Genomic DNA, 21,042 nt, shown 5'->3' on the forward strand with positions numbered 1-21,042 from the left:
GGAGGATGGATGGGACTCAGAATCCCAAGGGGAGGACATATTAAAGCAAGAGAGACTGGAGAGTGGGTAAACAGAGCTCTATGTTGCATCTCTTCTGAAAACCACAGACTGGTAACCAACACTAACATAGCTATTAGTTGTCCTAAGTCAGACTTGCCAGGGAAATTTTCAGTTATTTAATTTTCAGTTATTTAATTTTTCCTGGGAATTTCAATGTTATAACAAAAACAATCAGTGGAAAAAATTGTTATAACATACAGGAGAAAAATCAGTGGAAAAGTAATTCTCCAAGGATATATAGGATGGTAGCCCTTGCACATGGTTGGCACGGGATGGAGTTCTCAAATGGGTGATATCGGATGGGGCCCAGCATAGAAATATTATGTCAGCGTTTTTAGAGCTTTGACTGAGCCTCATTGGGCATGTACAGCATGCATTATACCAAGCGTCCACACAGGATCTCCCTTTAGTCTTTTCCATGGAGCCTGTCACGTCTCAACTTTTGGGCCTTCTGATCTGTTTTTGGGAAAACGTTTGGTGATAAATTTTCTTCGCTGCCTCACATGGTCGACGCAGGATTCCCCCCACCAGTTCTCCCTTAAGTGTCCTAGATAGGATTTTTAATGGGTATCTAAGTTTATTTTCACATCAATACCTCTGGTGTAGCAGTGCGTTCAGTGCCCACTGGTCACCAATGGATACCACCACCAACTTCAATCTCGTGTCCCTTTTATTTTGTGCCATGTCCACCGTGGGATTTAAGCAATGCCCCCAATGCACAAGGACCATGTCTACCATGGACCTCCATGATAGATGTGTCCTCTGCCTTAGGGCTTCGCATGATGTCCAGGGTTGCAGCAAGTGCACCTAGATGACCACAAAGGGACAAAGATCTGGCTTGATGAGATGGAATGCCTCTTTGGGCCGGAGAAAACAGCCATCGGCATTGGAGACTTCAGAATAGAGGAATTTCAGAGCTGCACAGATTGACACAGAGCCATCGATATCGGTGGGACTGTCTATTCTGTCGACGGCTGGAAGGGACACCAGAGAGTAGCCATCAGGATCCTCCAGATTCCTCATCTACATCGGCACCAGGGGAAGGACCATGCCAAGCATTTAGGGAAGCCGAAGAAGAATCAGCATTGGTCCCTGTTGATGCACAGTGCTGGGCATGGGGATGCATCAGCTTCTGCTGTGATGCCCCTGAAGCAACCCCATGGCAAGGAGAACTAGTCCTCCATCAATGCCAGTGTTGCACCATGGACTCCACTGATCCCAATGCCAGCCACTGATCCTCCCCTCAGTCCCAAAGAGGATCTGGTCACAGCTCCTCCATCCCACCTATATTAGCATTGGTGATGTTAGAGGAAGAACTGTTGAGGCGTGTATAGCTGGCCGTCGAGGTGATGCACAGTATCGGCATCATGGCACTGTCACTATTTGAGCTGCTGCTGGAATCCCTGCACATGCTCATCAGCATGTTACCAACCCAGCCAACATTTGTTCCCAGGATGGCATCGATGCCCTGTGGGACATCACTACCTCCCCCCTATTGAGCTATTTATCAGTTCCTCAGTGGAGAAAGTTTCCCCAAGACCAGGAAAGGTACCAGGGCTTTCGCCCCACATTCAGTTCCATCGGTGCCTGCACTTCTGGCTGAAGGCAGAGTGCCCAGGGCCCCATCCCCAGGCAATGACAATGGGGATGGGGACGACCACTGTGGAATTACTCATCAGGGATCTCCAACAATGTTTCTGATGGTCTCCCTTCAGATCCATATCCACCAAGGCAGTGAAGAAAGACCCCAGAGGACCTCTCCTTCGCAGGTTTTGCCAGGTTGATGGTGGCAGCCATTCCCTTTCAGTTAATGACGAAAGCACAAAATGCTTGATATCCTCCAGTTCGTGGCATCTTCCAAGAAGATTGTGGCAATCCTAATACACGAGATCCTTGTAAATTACTGTTGAGGGTATAGGAACATCCCCTCACAGTGCCTCCCATGAACAAGGAGGACGACGCAGTTTCTCTCATCCAAAAGGCTCTTGGATTTGACAAGCATCAGCTGCCCCAATCGGTGGTAGTAGAATCCACTAAAGACAACCAAGCATTCTCTGATCCTAGGGAAGGATCATAAAGCGATGGACATTCTTGGGAGTAAAGTGTTTCAGTGGGCTATGCTTATTGCCTGCGAAGCTGCTTACTAGCTCTACATGAGCTAGTATACACTGGTCATTTGGAAGCAGGTACAGGATGTTCCTGAGCAACTGCCTCAGCAGCAAGACATGCTCCTGTTACTGGTGGATAAGGGCCTGGTGTGCGGAAAACCCAAGGTCTGCTCAACCTACAATGTTTTTGAAACTACATTGAGGGTCTCTGCAGTGGGAATCTGCACCCACAGGATCAGTATGCTGACATGCCATGCACTGGAGAGAATCTCTTCGGAGATAAGGTCAAGGACGCAGTGACCTAAATCTGGGATCACCATTCAACCCTTCAGCAGCTCTCCTTCAGCAAGCCAGACCCATTCTCCTCATCTAGGAGGTCAGCAAGATCAGGGCCGAGGAAGTCCTCCTGCCCAAGGAGATACTATCCTCTGCCCTCTCACTCCCGTCAACACCAGAGCTCTTGCGCCTTTCGCAGGCAGCAAAGAAACCCCAGCCAGCAACCCCAGTCAGCTTCAGGGACCGGGTTTTGATTGGATTGTAGGGAGCATCACCCAGTTGTCCGTATCCAGGGCAATAGTCTGGGATGGGCTGTAGTTCTTCACAAACCAGTGGCCCAGTGTAATCTCAGACCAATGGGTTCTGTCTATTATCTGTTAAGGGTACCAATTGAATCTACTGGATGCCCCACCAAATTGCCCCCCCAAGGCCATGTTGGGAGTGTCCTTGGTCCATGCCTCTGAGGAGGAAATCAGAGAGAGAAAGCAGGAGGGTTTCAGGGTTGAGGTGTTTACAGAAGCCGAATTGGGAGGAGTGCAGTATCTTGTTGTCTACCAGGTAGTCTGTTAGTTGGGTATTAACCACTTTCTCCATGATTTTTGATATGAAGGGTAGATTGGAGATGGGGTGAAAGTTGGCTGGGTCCTTCGGGTCTAGGGAGGGGTTTTTTTGTTTTGTTTTTTTAGCAGGGGTTTGACGGCTGCATGTTTAAGAGGGTCAGGGACTATGCCAGAGGAGAAGGAGCAGTTGATAATGTCAGCCAAAGGTTTAGCAATGGTGTCAGGTATAAGTAGGGCTTTGGTGGGGACAGTGTCAGAGGGGTGGGTGGCTGGTTTGATCTTTTTGAGGATCGAGGCTATTTCAATGGAGGAAGTGAGGTCAAGGGAGTTGAGGGTGGTAGTAGTTAAGTGTGGGCTCACAGGAGGGGTGATGGTGTCAGGGGTAAATCTGAGGAGTATGTTAGCTATTTTGTTGTGAAAGTAGAGTGCCAATTCTTCGCATTTACTACTTGCTTCATTGTCGGGGATGATGGGGGGGTTGGCTTGGTGAGACTGGTTACATAGGAGAAGAGGGCTTTAGTATTATAGATGTAATCGTGAATTTTCTTGGCGTAGAAATCGCGTTTGGCATTGAAGGTGGAGGTTCTATAGCAGTGAAGAGCAGATTTGAAGGCAGAGGATTTTTGGGGAGACGGGTCGTTACGCCATGCTCTCTCCTTTTGTCTTAGGTTGTTTTTCAAATGTTTGAGGTCAGTCGTGTACCACGGCTTCTGATTTTTGGCATGCGGGTTCAAATCACGTGTGGTGATGGGGCGATGTCAAGTGTGATATTGCTCCAGGACTTGATTGCGGCATCTGGATCAGTGCAGTTAAGGTTGGGCAAGGAGTCAGTGAGAGCTGCAATGAGCTCTTCACTAGGGCAGGCTTTTCTGAAAGTAATAGAAGTATTGGAGGTGGGGTGATTAAATAATGGTGACTTGATGGAAAGAGAAGTTTTGATAATGTTGTGGTCTGACCAGGGGGCAGGGGTACATGAGGGTGTATTAGGGGAGGTGATGCAGGAGTTGATGAATAAGAGGTCAAGGGTGTGGCCAGCTTTATGAGTGGGGGAGGTGATAATTTGTATCCCATGGCATCTAGGGAGTTGAGGAAGGATTCGCAGGACGAGGAGAGGGGAGATACATCAATGTGGAGATTAAAATCTCCTAAAATGATGGTGGGGGCTTCAATGTTGATGTTGTCTGTGATGAATTCAATGATGGGGGATGGGTCGTGTTCTAGGAGGCCGGGTGGGGCATAGACCAGGCAGACGTGTAGTTCGTGGGATTTGTAGAGACCGATCTCTAATCTGTTAGGGGGTTTGATGACAGGTTTGAGCTTTAGGTGCTTTTTTTTTTTTTAATATATTTTTATTAAAGTTGTGCAATGACAACAACAGACCAACATGATGAACAACCAGAACATAACTTTATACTGAAGAACAAACGCAACGAATAATGCCAGTTTTTACGGTGTTCGAGCAGCGGGGTGGCCGGAGCTGATGAGAATCACGTCCTCCTCAGCACATCACCCCATGTGACCTCCTTTAGGTGCTTTTTAACTGCAAGGAGTAGACCTCCACCCCGTTTCTTAGGTCTCGGGGTGTTGAAGATATCATAAGTGTGATTGGGGAGCTGATTTAGGAGGACTATGGGATGAACATTTTATTTGTTGCATATTATAAAAAGATTAAAAAACAGATTCGTTTACTGTGACCTATGATTAAGTATAAGGCTGAGTCCTAAAGCGGCAGCTACAACGATGAAGCCTATTATGATGGTCATGTTCAAAATTAATAACTTGATGGGTATTATATTGTGAATGTCAGATAAGATTAAAGAAATTGATATATGTTGGTGTAACTTACAGTAAACAGAATTGGTGTGCCATATTCAGTTTACCAACCTATCTTTTTAAATCTGATTCCAAGAAATTGTAGTTGCTGTTTTCTTCTAAAGAATTATCCACCTGCAGCTGCAGAGATTAACAAATACTATTCCATTTAACAGAACATTGCCTTCTCTTAAAAGGTAGCAAAATATTAAATGATCATACCAGTATATCATTCTATGGATATATTTTGAGATTTTGTGGATTTTCTGCTAGAACTACCGGTACTACTTTGGAGAATTCGGAGTAAGCGCTATGATTATGCAAACTACACAATCTATGGAGTCTCTGTAAAAAAAATACCCAAACAAAATAGACAAAAAACCTGTGGCTGGATCATTTCTGTTAAATTTTTTTGCCTTAATAGGAAACACCATCCCACCTAAGAGTTACTAATATATCATCTGCTCTGGGCATGCTACCAGCTCTTCTTGGGCAGCAAGCTTAATCCAGGATAGAAGAATATTACTAGGTTTAATGATGTTCAGAACCACACACACACACACACACACACACGAGTTTACAAAAAAACTTACATGATGCCTGGCACCTTCCTCCACCGACTCAATGTTACATTGCATCAACACTACCTAAAATCAAAGCAAAAAAAAATTGTGTTTCTGACCCAAAACACCAAATATTCCAAATTCACAACTGCTAAACTACAAACAAAAAAAATTGAACACAAGGCTGTCTATTGGACTTTGCTTCCCATCTGCCATGTTGTGACCCTTTTTTTTTTTTTTTTTAAACACTACACTGGATGACATTCAAAGCAACAGAGACCTGGGGGAAAGGGCTGCGGGAAAGTTGCTCACCTGTAATTAGTGTTCCTGAAGAGCAGAATAAACACAGTCTCGCATGTGGGCGATGTCATCGCATGACACCATAGAGGGCAACAGCTTGCTGGCTAGAATAGGCATTATACAAGGCAGCCCTCAGAGAAGCCTGCTCAGCTGATATCAAAGTTGACCAATGCAGTTTACAACATACAGAAGCCAATAGTCAGTAGGCCAGTACCTTAATTTGTCATATTTCCTCATCTGGATCTAGTAGCATCCTACTGTGATCCGAGCCCGCATGTCTGTCATTGACAGGCTACTACATTGGCCAGTGGTTGGTTCGGGGCACAAGATCTTAACATTTAAAATACAGCAAGTGGGAGCAAGGGGATGGGGGAATATAAATGGCACAGACTCATGGCCCTTTGGTTCTTTTAAAGCTAAAAACTGAGCTCTTTGAAGAGGTGGCAGCAAATTCAGCATCACAGGGCCTTTGGAGTTCAGGTGGGAACAAGTTCAGGCCTGCAGGCCTGTGATTTGTGGGGTTTTTCATAAACTCTGCTTAACCGGCTATATTCTTTTGACTATCCGGCCACACAAAGCCAGAAGCAGGTCTAAAGTTATCCAGCTAACTTAGCCAGTTTTAGCTGAAAATTGACTGAGTTAACTGGATAACTGTCATGCCCCGGAACACCCCAAAAACGCCCCTTTTTAATCTGGCTATAATTATCCATCTAAGATATCCTCCTGTCCATAGAGAACATCAGTTTTCATGCAAGTTCACTTTCTGCATGGACAAGATGAACAATCCCACATATGGGGCGTCCAAAGCCAAGATTGTCTCCATGTATCATCCGACAACCTTCCCTTCGGCCAATTCAGGGAAGAGTATGATTACCCACATTTTAAATAGGTTTGAGGGCTGACTGAATTTACTGTCCCGACAGGAATCTGCTTCTAGTCTAGATGGGAGAGGAATGCAATTCTCTTAACCATGTTTACTTCCTGCTCATTATAATTCCTGTCTTTTTGTTGGGCTCTAGAGATCCACTACTTTGTAACATGCTCTGAACTCATTCCATTGGAAAAGTGTGAGATAAATTAATGATCAACATGTATACTCAGAACATAAGTGCCATACAGATCAGATCGAGTTCCATCAAGCCCAGCATCCTCTCTCAGACACTAACCAACCCAGGTTACAAATACTGGTCAGATCCACAATAGTTTATCTATTTCTTGTGCCACACTCACAGGGATAAGTGATGGCTGTTGCCCTCAGTCGCAGACAGCTGCGCCCTCTGTTGCTCACCTTTTATCTGCCTGACTCAGTCCATTTTGGTAAGATGGCTGCCTCCGCTTCTCCACACCGAACCCTATGGCGTTCCTGGTCCAGCATAGGTGATTGCGTTCGCCATCTTTCTCCAGGAGTCACCTAGGGCACGCACGCGCAGCCCCGTCCTTTACGTGCGTCATGGCGGGGACCTCGGGGGCGTCCCCACCACATGACATCACTAGCTCTGGTATTTGAACCTCATTCACGATTCACAATACGAGTTAACAAGGAATCCTCCATGCTGATCTCTCCACGTTACCAGATGCTCCAGCTCTGTGTACTCTCGCTCCAGGATGACTTAGGTACCCGCTTCCACAGGGGCCTTGCCTTGCTCCTATCTACCCTTCAGGGTTGCCTACCTATTACCAGGATGCCTACGGTACCTGCTCCTCGGGGGCTTTGTTCATCCGAGACCTCCACTCCTCGGGGCTCTCTCCTACTACAACTACCAGAGTGAATACTGCCGCTCCAGTTCTGTCTTTGCTTTGTCTCATCTCTCTCTCCATAGATCCTCGGCCTACCCCACACCATGGGCCTGGTAAGACTGTGGAACTGCCTTTTCCACTCTAACCTACAGATGGAACATTGCCATCTGGTTTCTCCTTTCCTAGCTGGAATCATCACCCGTTCCTTGGGTTACCATCTACGTTGCAGTACAATAAAGCTATAACTGTGTCCATCTCTGCAAGTCCCCACAGGGCTCTGCCCTGAGGGAGGTGTCATCTCTTACAGTGACCAAGGGCCCACGCTTCAATGACCAAAGTACAAAAATGGCTTTATACCTAGCTAATAACTGTTTATGGACTTTTCCTTCAGAAACATGTCCAAGCCTCTTTTGAACCCCACTATGTTAGTTGTCTTGACCACATCCTCTGACAACAGATTCCATAGTTTGCGCACAAAGTAAAAAAGTATTTCTTAAAATATACCACCACCAAAATATTTGCCATTCTGGATCAGACCAAAGGTCTATCAACCCAATATCTGGCATTTCCAACACTGGCCAATCAAGGTCATAAGTATATGGCAAGATACCAAAAGGTAGACAAATTCCATGCCGTTTATTCCCAAGACCACCTTAATAATGGTTTATGGACTTTTCTTCCAGGAACTTGTCCAAACCTTTTTTTTAAACCCAGCTACACTAACATCCTCCAGCAACAAATTCCAGAATTTAATTGTGTGGAGTAAACAAACACTTTTCCCTATTTGTCTTAAATGCATTACCTAGAAACATCATTGCATATCCTAGTCCAGAGGGTCCTGTGCATATTCTGAAAACCTGACTGGTTGGAGGTCCTCCAGGACAGGTTTGGGAACCACTGCCCTAGTCTTTATACCTTCTGAAAGTGTAAACTACCAATTTGCTTTTATCTGCTCCACTCATGTTATAGACCTCCAGCATTTCTCCCTTTAACTGTCTTTATACTGACAAGTTTTAACCTATTTAGGCTGTCCTGTTCAGGGAACTGTTCCATCCTCTATTTTGGTCACCCTTCTGTGTACCTTTTCTAATTCTAACTAACTTTGATTGGGTGACAATAGAACTGGATCAAGGGTGGCACAGAAAAAGCACATTGCCAGAATTGAAGCAGTAGGGTGTAACCTTAGGGCAGGGATGGTGAACTCCAATCCTTGATTGCCACAAACAAGCCAGGTTTTCAGGATTTCTACAATGAATATGCATGAGAAAGATTTGCATGCTTTGCCTCCATTGTATGCCTGCACTAGGGAGTTGTTCAGAATACTGAGAAACTTGACTAGTACTCCAGATGTTTGTAATAGACATTAATAAACCGAACTAATGATTTTTTAAAATTCTTTGAGAAAATTTCAAAGCTACTGGGTAATTTTGCATCTGTCCTTGCTTGGTGTAAGGACATTCAAATCAAGATTTGTCAATTTCTAGGTATACCGAGACCCTTAACATCTAATGAAACCACAGTGATATCGGCAATTGTTAAAAGAATATCCCCAAATCAGCATAAAAACCCAGTATATTCCCTTGTTAGAAATAGTTACTATAAGCCCACAACATCATTTTAAATCATTTAAATAAATAAATAAACATTCCCACAAACCCCACCTACTTTTCCCCTTCCCCTATCCAAACCCCAACCCCTTCAAAAATGAGAGCAGACTTAACTCTGGGAGGTGGAGAGAGTCTGGAAGCCATGTTTCCAAAAATGAGCTTAAGTTCTTGTCAGCAATGGACTTAGGAAGGCCCAAACTCTGCAAAATGGAGTGGTGCAATCTATTTTCCAGGTCCTCTAATTTGAAGGCTTGTGCTACGATTGTTTTTTCCAGGGCAATCAGTTTTGAGGTTACTGCCAGGGAGTCATCCTCTAACACAGACACCCTGCCTTCTATCTGTTCAAAGTGAGGATTCAGCTCAGAGTATGCAGATTTCACCTCAGATGGAGGAAACTTTCACGTCCAAGGCTTCCAGTACAGCCGCTTTAAGTTCCTCCGCCATGCTCTCGTGCTGGCCCTGGTTGCTAGCTGTATCGGTCAGATATGCCATTTTACTGTCAGTGGGCTTGGATTTCTCCCTCTCCTTCCTGCTGGTTTTCAGTGACATACTGTGTGGCGATCATTGCATGTACGATGTGATCGCCAAATTCGGGGGATATTAATGTTTTGTCGCAAATAGAGGTTGTAGGCGGTCAGGATATTGTATTTTTGGAGCATGGCATCCGGAGCTCAGAGAGAGAAGTCCGCTGTGCTCCCCTTCAACAATGAAATGTGTGAACTCCCCCCCACCACACTTCCCATGAGGAATGACTGCTCTAGAGATGACCATTTTATCTATTACAGCAACCTTCTAAGGGGCCGATGCAATACAGTGGGCTCAGCCGAGTGCACTGTATAACCCACTGTTGGACATGGGTTTTATAAGTGTTACCTAATCCCCTTGTGCAATAAGGGGATTAGCACCTCTACAACATGCGTCCAGAGTGAAACTAATAGTGGTGATCACATGCAAATGTGATCACAAATGAGGCTATTAACTATTAATTCCGAATGCAAAAAAATGTGTGCGTCAGACATTTTTGCACTCAGAAATTAACACCTTCCAGGAGCAGGATTTAATTGCTGAGCGCTCCTAAAAGTAGTGCTCGTTGGGATATTAAGTAGGAAGAATAAATCTTTAAAAACAAAAAAAAAAAAATTTTCAGTTTAAAAAAAAGCATCAGTAGTCAGGTGCAAAAAACTGATGCTCAATTGACAAGCGTCTGTAGCCTGAACCATTTAGGATAAATTCGGTGTCTGTTTTCCTAACAGGCAGACGGCTGAAGCTCGCAGGCTCCCGTTATCAAGAGGCGCTAGGGGCACCAAGCAATCCTAGCACCTCCTTGATAATGTAACCCCTAGTTTAAATATTGCATGGTGCCCTCAGGAAGAACGCATTAGGAAAGTGGGCGCTGGCTGCATCGGCCCCTAAGGTAGTTAAACATAAGTCATCTAGAGCTTTGGCAGTTAGGAAATACAAATAAAAAAAAAAAACTTTGGTCCTCAAAAACCACACACAGGTCTGTTTCTCAGGATACCCACAATATGCATGATATATATTTGTAAAAGATGGCTATCCTGAAAACTAGGCCTATTTGTGGCTCTTGAGGATAAACAAATATACAGAAATATAGATCTATATAAGATCCCCATTTTTAACCTGAAAATCAGAGATCCTCCAAAGCATAAACTATGCAGGAAAATAGGTAGCAATTAGCATTAATCTTCATCAATATTTCTTCCGCCATTCAAAAGGCATATGACCCATTATTTATGATCCTGAATCGCTCGCTGGCAAATCTACATCGGAGTTCCTCTGTAACCTCTTACCCCATTGCAGTATTTCCCAGAGGGTTTGCTTTCTCATCGCCCCTCACTTCTAATTGTAAAACCTCTTTTGCAGAATATTCACTGCCTCTTCCAACGAGTATGCCTGCAAATCCTGGCCACTGATAGTGAAAAATTTCAAATTGATATAGCCATTTATATCTGTTTTCATCTGTGTGTCAGTAACTGGTTTCATAGCTTTACATCACTGAAGTGTGATAGCAGAGACATCATTAAATATCTGAAGTCATGCTTCCTTCCATATGAAATAATGCAAAAAGCAAGAGGTATGAACTATCATCTCCTTGATTGCATAATCCTGCAGACTGGGCTTGTGAATTGCCCTTCCTAGGGCTCGATACATCCACTTCACCTTCACTTCAATCTCCTCATATCCAGGGGATGCAGAGGTAAGAACATTGCAAATATCTTTTATAATTCAGGCATAATCAGAGTCTCCTTCCTCCAGTAACCCTCTGACACATTTTGATGGGATCGATTTTCCAGATTCTCCATTTTATCAATAATCTCCTTGTTCATTTTCTTGAGATGTTGCAATTTTTACTTGCTGCATCATATCAGCAGCCTCCTCGGATCTTTGCTCTGGGTTGGACATTATCTGCCCCATCTCCTCAATTTCCTGGCGTAGTTCTTCAACCGAGGTTTGTATTTCTGCCTTTACAGCAGCAATATCCCTTTTCAAGTCCTGGAACCAAGCCATAAACTGCTCTTTTTGGCCCCTGCTAACTGCTCATGATCTCAGCCATATGTTCAGCTGTGGCTTTTTCTACCACACATTCTCCAGGACCTTCACTACTGGCCTGTTTGGATTGAGCCATGGCACCGGTGAAGGAATTTTTTTTTTTTTTTTTTTTATTAACCATCTTCCTGCGATTCACCATGCTGGATCGCTATTACTGTGGTGCTCAAATCAGACACAAATAACCACTTTCCTCACATACACATGCGGAGCAGCACGTTAAAGCTGCCACCGCAAATCGGATGACATCACTTCCTCCCTCAATTCCATTCTTTACTAAAATTTTAGAAAATATTTTCTCTTAACAGTTGGATTTTTTTTTTTTTTTAAGAGGAGCACCAGATTTTAGATTCTTTCCACTTTGGATTTCAGTAATCCCTGAGCTCCAAAACTAACGGTTTCACTGACTGATACTTTTTGATGACGGCTTGACACTTGTAAGAGATTTGTTAGTCACCCTTGATATCGCCAAAACATCTGATTCTTTGGACCATTAGATTTTGCTTTACCAGTTAGAGGAATGCAGTATCACAGACACTGTACTGGACACATTTAGATCTTACTTTACTGATCAGTACCATCAACTCAGGTTTGGAAATAAGCACTCACATTGGCAGGCTGTGGCCACTGGAATCCCCCAAGGGTCATCACTATTGCCACAATGTTTAATGTGTATCTTACACCTTTATGCAAGCTCTTAATAGCTATGTGGGCCACAGAATATACACAGACATACAATTTTATGACTAAGTACAGCCAAATTGATCTGTAACCTGTAAATATCTATGTCCACCATAAACTGATGGCATCATTTTAATAAGCTGGTGCTAAACATGAAATACCAAGATATTAATACAGTGTCCTTACAGTGCACAAGTGTCACTATTTGTCCATACGGAGGACAATGAAAAAGATTGCATATGTTGTAACTTTTGACATATGGTTGACTGTAATCTCTCTTTTAAAGATCAGATCAAGGAGGTGGTCAAGTCAAGTTTAAAACTGTGCCTGCATTGCAGTCTGAAACCACTACTTTGCTGTGAAGACTTTTGGATGTTGTACACACAATGGAGAAATTACTTACCCGATAATTTCTTTCCTTAGTATAAACAGATGGACTCAGGACTAATGGGTTATGCTCCCCTGCCAGCAGATGGAGATGGGAGTCAGATTTCAAAGCTGGTGTCACCCTACATACACCCCTACAGTATTCTCTTCAAAAAGCCACTGTGGACATAATGAAAAAGCTTTATTCAAAATATGATTAAAAACTGATAACAGTAACTGTACTCAACAAATCAAACACTGAACCCTAGTAAGAGTATAGTTGCCTTGATCTAAGGATTGGATGACAGTTTACCATAACCTCTTGGAATAGATATCCACTCCACAGGTGAATCCTTGGCACCCTTCTTGAGCAGCCATGGGCAGGATGCTGAGTCCATCTGTCTACACTAAGGAAAATGAAATTATCAGGTAAGTAATTTCTCCATGTCCTAGTGTGTAGCCAGATGGACTCAAGACCAATGAGATGTAAAAAAGCTACTCCTGATCATGGCAGGAGGCTGCCAGCTGTCCAGTTAACACCACCCTTGCAAAGGCTGCATCCTCTTGGGCCTGTATATCCAAGCAATAGAACCTGGAGAAGGTGTGCAAGGAAGACGATGTCGCCGCTCAGCAGATATCAATGGGAGACAGCAGTCTAGCTTCCGTCCATGAGACCACTTGAGCCCTAGTGGAATAAGCTTTAACCTGAGAAGTTAATGGCTTTCCTGCCTCCACAGAGGCTCTCGTGACCATCTGTTTAATCCAGCGAGCTATGGTAGCCCGCGAAGCTGGTTCGCCCTGCTTCCTTCCACCGTGAAAGACAAACAGGCGGTCTGTCTTTCGGACTGGTTCTGAAACTTCCAGATACCACACCAAGAGTGACATTCAAATGACGGAGGTGGTGGTATTCTTCCACATCCTTGTGCTTATCTAGGGATGGCAATGAAATGGACCGATTCAAATGAAATTCAGAGACTACCTTGGGCAATAAGGATGGAATGGTATGAAGCTGTAATGCTCCTGGAGTCATCCAGAGGAATGGTATCAAGCATATAGCCACCAGGAATACCGTTTTCAAGGTTAATAAATGCAAGGGAAGACTGCGCAGCAGCCAAAAGGACGGCCCTGCCAAAAATTCCAATACTAGATTAAGATTCCACAAGGGAACCAGCCACCATAGGGCTGGCTGGAGGTGCTACACCTCTTTCAGAAAACAGGCCACGTCTGGATGAGCTGACAGGCGGGTTCCGTTCACCTCGCCCCTGAAACAGGAGCCGGACGCTACCTGGACCTTCAAGGAGTTAAGGATCAAATCTTTATTCAAAGTGGTCACATGTGTGCCCCTCAACCATAGCACTACTTCCAGGGTTGCCATCAAACTGAGAACTTTGAGATAGCTCCACATTGTCAAGCGTATCGTGCTCAACTGAGACACTTGGGACATCTGCGTGGTCAGAAGGAAGACCTTGCCCTGCTTGGTGTCGAACCGGACTCCCAGGTGTTCCAAGGACTGGGAGGGCTTGAGATTCCTTTTGTCCAGGTTTATGACCCAGCCGAGTTCCTGAAGCAAGGTGGTCACCCTGTTGGTCAAACAGATTCTCTTCCACAGACTTGGCCCAGATCAACCAGTCGTTCAAGTACAGGTGCACCAGGATTCCCTCTTTTCTCAATGCTGCCGCTATGACCACCATAACCTTGGAAAATGTTCTGAGGGTAGTGCCCGAATCCGATAATGACGACCCAGTAACGCAAACTGTAGGAAACTCTGTTTCTTGACGGATTGGAATAGGTCCAGAGAGATTAAAAAAATTTCCCCGATTGTACGTAGGGTTTCCATGTGGAAATTATTTACTCTTAAGACGTCGGTTGATGCTCTTGAGGTCTAGGATGGGGCAAAAGGAAGCTTCCTTTTTGGGTACGACGAAATAGATGGAATAATGCCCCATATTTTCTTGGGGCACAGGTACTGGGTTTATAGCTCTCATCCTGAGTAGCTTTAAAAGAATAGTCTCCACTGCCTGCTTCTTGCGCTGGGAGTGGCAAAGAGACATCATGAATATGTCCCGAGGCGTGCTGTGAAATTCCAGTGCATATCATTCTTGTATGACCTCCAGTACCCATTTGTCCACAGTGATCTGGACACACCACTCGTAGAAGAGGGATGTCAACCCCAATCTCCTCGTTCTGAAGGTGGGTTAGCAAAATTTCACTGGGGGGGGGTTCAGGACAAGCCTGAACCCGAGCCTGTCCCTCTTTCGGGATGTTGACTAAGAAAGAACCAAGACTTCCCAAAGGGCCAAGATCTCTAAATGTCAATTTTCTGTAAGGGTGAAAGCACTGGGAACTCCTGGATAGATCCCTCATAAGTGGGGGGTGCTATAACTGCTCTCTTATCTTCTGGAGATTCACCCCATTTACTGGCCAGATTTTCTAATTTGCTTCTGAAAAGGAGTGATCCTTTAAAAGGCATCTTTGTAAGATTTGCCTTGGAGGTTGCGTCTGCTGACCAATTGCGCAGCCATAGCTGTCTTCTGGCCACCACCACTGAAGCCACTCCTCTGGCAGAAGTATGGGCTAGATCCGAGACCGTATCAACTAAAAAGGTGGCAATGGGTTCCATAACCGCTCTGGTATTCACCCCCATCCTGAGAGAGGAATAGGCATGAATGAGCTACCAGGACACAACAAGAAGCAATCTGTAAGGTCATTGCTACTGCATCAAAGTCCTGTTTAAAGGATGGCTCAATCTGTCTATCATGCGCATCCTTTAAGGGCCGCTCCTCCCTCTACTAGGAATGTTTGCTTAGAGTCAGCACAGACCAGTGCATCCACTTTAGGGAAAAGCAAAAGCACTCACTGCTGGATCCAGTGGATATAGAGCTTCTAACACTCGTCCCCCTTCCCATTCCAGGTCAATCAACTCTTGGATGGCTTCCAGTACTGGAAACTAGCAAGAGGCTTTCGGTAGGGAAATCAGAATGAGATTCTTCTTTGGTTCTGTCAGAGTCTGCTCCAGGAACTCCCAGCATCTTCAGGGTAAGCAATTTGTCTCTTTGGAAAAACCGTAACATGGTCAGATATGATTCTAAGCCAGGAACAATTTCCCCATCTTCCAAGGAATCCATATCCTCTTCTTCGCTGGGTCCCTAGGTGGGGCATGCCTCGAGGTCTGCGGACAGGACTGGGAGAGGAAGGGCTTACCGGCTGAGGTTCCATCCAGATAGGGGGGGACGGGACTAGTGAAGAAGCAGACTGCACCTGTCAGAAGGCTTGAAGGCCCTGGAAAAATTCCACCCAAGAGGAGGCAGCCGGGTCCATGCCTAGCCCAGGAAATACTAGGGTAGGCACCGCTGAACACGAGGGTACTCAGATCTGAAGAACTTCCAATTAAGGCTGTGGCTAACCCATCCTCTGAATGGGAGTAGCTGGGCTTAGCAAAGTTAAGGGAGGCCAACTCTCCCTGGGCTTCCCTCATAATGCTGACATATGTTGGAATCCAAGTCAGACTGTGAAAGCCTAATATGACAAGCAGCGCAGAGAGAAAAGCGCTTACATTTCTTGGCTGCCGGAGCCATTGGCAGTGGTAACTGTGCATTCTATCGGCTCGCGCTTAAGATTTCAAGCGCCTAGGTGGGACACAGTGAGGCACATGTACAGCTTGTGCGCCCAGCTTTACCTGTAATCTGCACTTAGGTTATGCACATATGTATGCATTCAACATTATGCGTGCAGTGCGTGCACAGAGCCAACACTGCGCATACCAATGTTCTATGGAGAGCAAGATGGTGCTGCTGCGGCCTATCACACAGTGTGCCAACCAAGCCTAAACCAGGGCCTAGCCTGCCATGGGGCTGCTCAACCTGCCTGGAAGCCCACTTCCCCTTATCCCAACAGGATTGGGAACGACATCGATAGGATGCACCGAGCAAGGAGACTGGAGGAAGACTTACCAAAAATCCGTCCAACATCTCTGAATTGGGAGGTAAAAAAAATTTTTTTTTTAACCTTGCCTGGGCTCAGTGCCTACCAGCTGAGTACAGAGAATCTCTGGGTGTGGGGGGAGAGGACTTTGGCCATCACCTCCACACTTGGTCTGCTAGCCGGTTCCCGGCGTGGACGTTGCTGCTTAAGCAGCTGAAAGGCAACAGGTGCAGGAAGCCAAGGCACACCTCTGAGGGATCTCTGAAATCGCCTCAGGAATTCAACTGAGGGAGGGACCTTTAGGTATCATCTCCAGGAGAGGGGGGGGGTCCATTTTTTCTCCAATTTCAATGTAGAATTTCTCCTTCCAAAAGAAGTATAGCAATCCCCATAGGGTGATGTCCACCATCTGTTGGTGACTGAGAAATACTGAAGGGCTGAGGTCACTGCAGGGGTGTATGTAGGATGACATCAGCTTTGAAATCTGCTGGCAGGGGAGCATAACCCATTGGTCCTGATTCTATCTGGCTACATGCTAGGAAACTTTACCGTTTACTATTGTAACTGTCTACACTGGTCTCCCTACGATATCATTAAAGGCACTACAGTTACTGCTGAATTCATTAGCACACCTAATTTCAGAGACATCATGACTTATCACACCAGTTTTGTGTGATTTTCTTTGGCTACCCATAAAATTCAGTGTGTAATATAAAATGGCACTGTTGGTTCACTCAATGCTTGACTCTCTGCCATGGGCTAAATGCCACGTTAAAAGTAAACAATCTAATCCGGCAACTGACATCTTCTCAGTAGGGATTCTTGGATGTTCCCTCCCTGAAACATGTTCAGTTAGGAGAGATGTGAACGCACTTTTTCCATTGCTGAGGCAAAACTGTGGAACACTTTGCTGAAAACATGCAACTGACAGAATGTTCCAAACCTTTAAAGTGATGTTAAAAACATTTTTTAACAGGCTTTTAGTAAATTTTCTATTCTAATTTTAATCTAATTGTACAGATACTGAATTTTATTATATTTTATTTGGTATCAGTATTTTATTTTTATATATTTCATTATGCATTATTCTGATGTGTTGATTTACACTTTGTATTATAATTATGTATGTTGAAATTGTGAATCATCTAGAGCTTTTGCAGTTAGGCAATTAAATACAAATAAAAACACTCTGGTCCTCAAAAACCATAAACAGGTCTGTTTCTCAGGATATCCACAATATGCATGATATTTATTTGTAAAGGATGGAGGCAGGATATCCATTATGGCTATCCTGAAAACTAGGCCTATTTGTGGCTCTTGAGAACTAGAATTGGCAACCCCTGCACTGTATCCATCAGCTCACCTAGTAAAATTGGCAAGGCAAGTCATCCCTTTGCAAAACCCATGTTGACTATCCCCCTTTAAACCACATATATATGTGGTCAGTAATTTTGTTTTTAAAAATAGTTTCAACAATTTTGCTCAGCATAAATGTTAAGCTCACCAGTCTATAGTTTCTCAGCTCACCAACCCCTGAAGCCCTTTTTAAAAATTGGCATCACATTGGCCACCTTCCAGTCTTCCTGTACCGTGGCTGTTTTAATTAAACTATTGCAAATCAGAAACAGATCTACAATTTTTTAGTTCCTTCAGAACTTTGGAGTGAATACCATCTGGTTTCAGTGATTTGTTATTCTTTAGTCTGTCAATTTGAGTTACTTTGTCTGCCAGTTTCACAGTTATTTCATTTAGTTGCTCAGAGTCATCACTATCAAAAAATGTTTCTGGTGTGGGTATGACTTTAAAAATCCTCCTCAAAGAGGTGAAAAATTAATTTAGTTTTTCTATGTTCTCCTTGACCACCCCTTTTATCACTAAGTCATCTCACAGCCCAACTGCCTCCCTCACTAGCTTTTTGCTTTAAAGATACTTGAAAAAGTTACTTATTTTTACCTATGGCAAGCTTTTTTTCAAATTCTCTTAGCTTGCTTAATTACTTTTTAACATCTAACTTGCCAATGCTTATACTCTGCTCTATTTTCCTCATTGGGGTTCCACTTTCCATTTTTGGGATGATGCCCTTTTGGCTTTGCTTCTTTCACCTCACTATTTAAATCACACCAGCAGTCGTTTGGTTTTCCTTTGACCTTTAATGCATGGAAATCATTTTGTCTGCGCCTCAAGGATAGTAATTTTAAACAATGACCATACCTCCTGCAAGGTTTTAATCTTGTAGATTGCTCCTTTCAGGTTTGTCTATCAAACGTCCTCATTTTATCAAGTCTTTAAGGATTAAAAATGCTGCTGCAGTACTTTTTCTTAGTATTTGCCCTCCAGTGATTATAATCAAAATTTTTATTACATTATGACCGCTGTTGCCCAATGGATCCACCTTTATCTTTTGCATGAGATCCTGCATTCCACTGAAAACTAGATCTGAAATTATTCCCATTTAGTCCATTCCAGATCAACTGTTGCATGAAACAGTCACCAATGGCATCTAGGAACTTTATTTCCCTTGTATGTCTTGATGCAACATATACCCATTCAATACTCAGGTAATTGAAGTCTTCCATTATTTTTGAGCTGCCCATTTTCTAGCCAGTCTAATCTGTTAGCATTCTACAAACTGTTTCCTCATCCTGGCCAGGCAGGCTTTAGTATATCTCTACTATACTCTTCCCTTTTACTCTTGGAATTGATTGCTATCCATTAGGATTCCAAAGTGTGGTTTGTCTAACAAAAAAAAATTAAAAAAAATCATTAGGTAACTCCTGGTCTCCAGCAGTTGACTGCTATGGTCCTTCTGCTCTGACACCTTGTAGAATCTGTTGGACAAGGATAGCATCTGCATAATATCATTGCTAAGGGCCATTTGATTCAACAAAAAGGTTCCAGACCCATCTTTTGCTCAAAAAGCACAACTGTGCACATGCTACAGTTGGCATCATGGCCTTCAACCAGACACTTGCAGCATACTCCATGGGGAGGTCAGTGAGGGAAATTTGACTGCAGTCCAGGCCTTTGAACTTGCTTGTCTTCCAATCATCAAGATATACATATCAAATTGAGAAAGGACTGCTTGGAAGGAAAGATGGCAGACACCTAACAAGTGCATCGAGGCAGGGCCTACAGGTAATCGCAAAAGAAAAAAAGGGGGGCCCATTATGCAAGGATGAATATTTTTATTTATTTTTTAATTAGCGCGAAAACTAGCTGGAAACAAAAAAAAAAAAAGGGTAGACACTCACTAAAACAAGGCAATAAAGAGCAAAATCACTTATTTCTTGAGCAGCTTTACTCTGAGGAGAAATGTGTCATACGGAAACCCCAGAAAAAACTAGACTGAAGTATGTTGTGGGCATGCAACTGTCTGGGGACTACTGTGTATGCCCAGTGCAGCTGAATAGTCTACTAGAAAGCTCTGTAATAAGATGTCTGGTTTGGTGCTATCAGGACACCTCTTCTGTGATAGATTATCTGCTTCTCCTCAGAGAAATATATATAGTTAGGTTTTTTGGGTGAGGGCAGGACAGGTGAGAAGTGTCATCTTTAAATACAAAACAATTCCTAGAATTCACCAATAAACAGACAAGAAAATAATTTACTGATCTGAGCATGCAATATTTATCAATTAAAATCTCTCTCCTTTTGTGTCTTACCTTCCTGGTCTCAACTTCTGCAGGTTCAGGAGTGGGTGTTTTTACTGAGGGAGGTACGACAGGGGATTTCACCACTTCCTGCTGTGGCTGCTGGGGTCTGGGCATGCCAAAGGCGGTCAAAGGGTAGATACCATTTCTGTAGGGAGAAAGCCAGAAATCAGATTTTAGCTTATAAAACCAAGCTAATGACTTCTATATTAAAACACTTATCCATATGCTATCCCCAAGGAATGGCTGCTCCTTAGGAACAAGAGAAGGGCAGCATAAAATCAATGCGCACTCTACACTGCTAGACAGGAATGGGTGTGATTTCCTTCCCCAGCTTCCTGCTCAGAGCAACTGGGATTGATGATCATATAAGCACTGGGAAGATGTGGTGGGAGAGGACAGCCAAGTACTGCTTTCTACAACAGTGTGGGGTGAAAGGAGGTAGGGGGAGGGTTTGTGTGTCTGCTGCAATTCCCTGTTATGCCCTGGGACCTTTATCTTCCCCATTGAGAATTCCTTCTCCTTGCAAACCCCAAAGTTACTTTGCAAATGTCATCCTAACTGATGCAATGTTCTGCATGTCTTGGCAGTCTGGAGGATTTCCTGTGTATCAGCCAGGACTAAATGCGTTAAAACCTTCTCATTAACTGAACTGCCTCCAGTTTCCTCCAGGAGCTGTGGCAAGGTAGTGTTGCAAGCTTAATAATGTTATGCTATTGGTTATGAAAGTAGTGCTTTGAGTTATGATTGGTTCTACAGAATCAGCTTCAAGAGACGGTTAATTTGCCATAAATGTTCAGTCTTGATTGGGACGTGCAGCAGAACAGACTTGG

At 44.0% G+C, this 21,042-nt stretch overlaps 1 protein-coding gene across 3 annotated transcripts in view; it reads right to left on the reverse strand.

The window, feature by feature from the left end:
• The window catches only part of NRBP1 (nuclear receptor binding protein 1), a 276,204-nt gene that overhangs the window by 8,356 nt on the left and 246,806 nt on the right, over window positions 1-21,042 (reverse strand). For all 3 annotated transcript variants that reach the window (XM_029596342.1, XM_029596341.1, XM_029596344.1), the window contains 2 exons: window positions 20,222-20,357; window positions 5,410-5,463 (listed from right to left, as the gene is read on the reverse strand). In XM_029596342.1, the coding sequence (XP_029452202.1) occupies window positions 5,410-5,463; window positions 20,222-20,357 (190 nt within the window). The remainder of the gene's footprint in view (window positions 1-5,409; window positions 5,464-20,221; window positions 20,358-21,042) is intronic.

The sequence above is a fragment of the Rhinatrema bivittatum genome, chromosome 3 (genome assembly GCF_901001135.1).
Source record: "Rhinatrema bivittatum chromosome 3, aRhiBiv1.1, whole genome shotgun sequence".
Lineage (NCBI taxonomy): Eukaryota > Metazoa > Chordata > Amphibia > Gymnophiona > Rhinatrematidae > Rhinatrema > Rhinatrema bivittatum.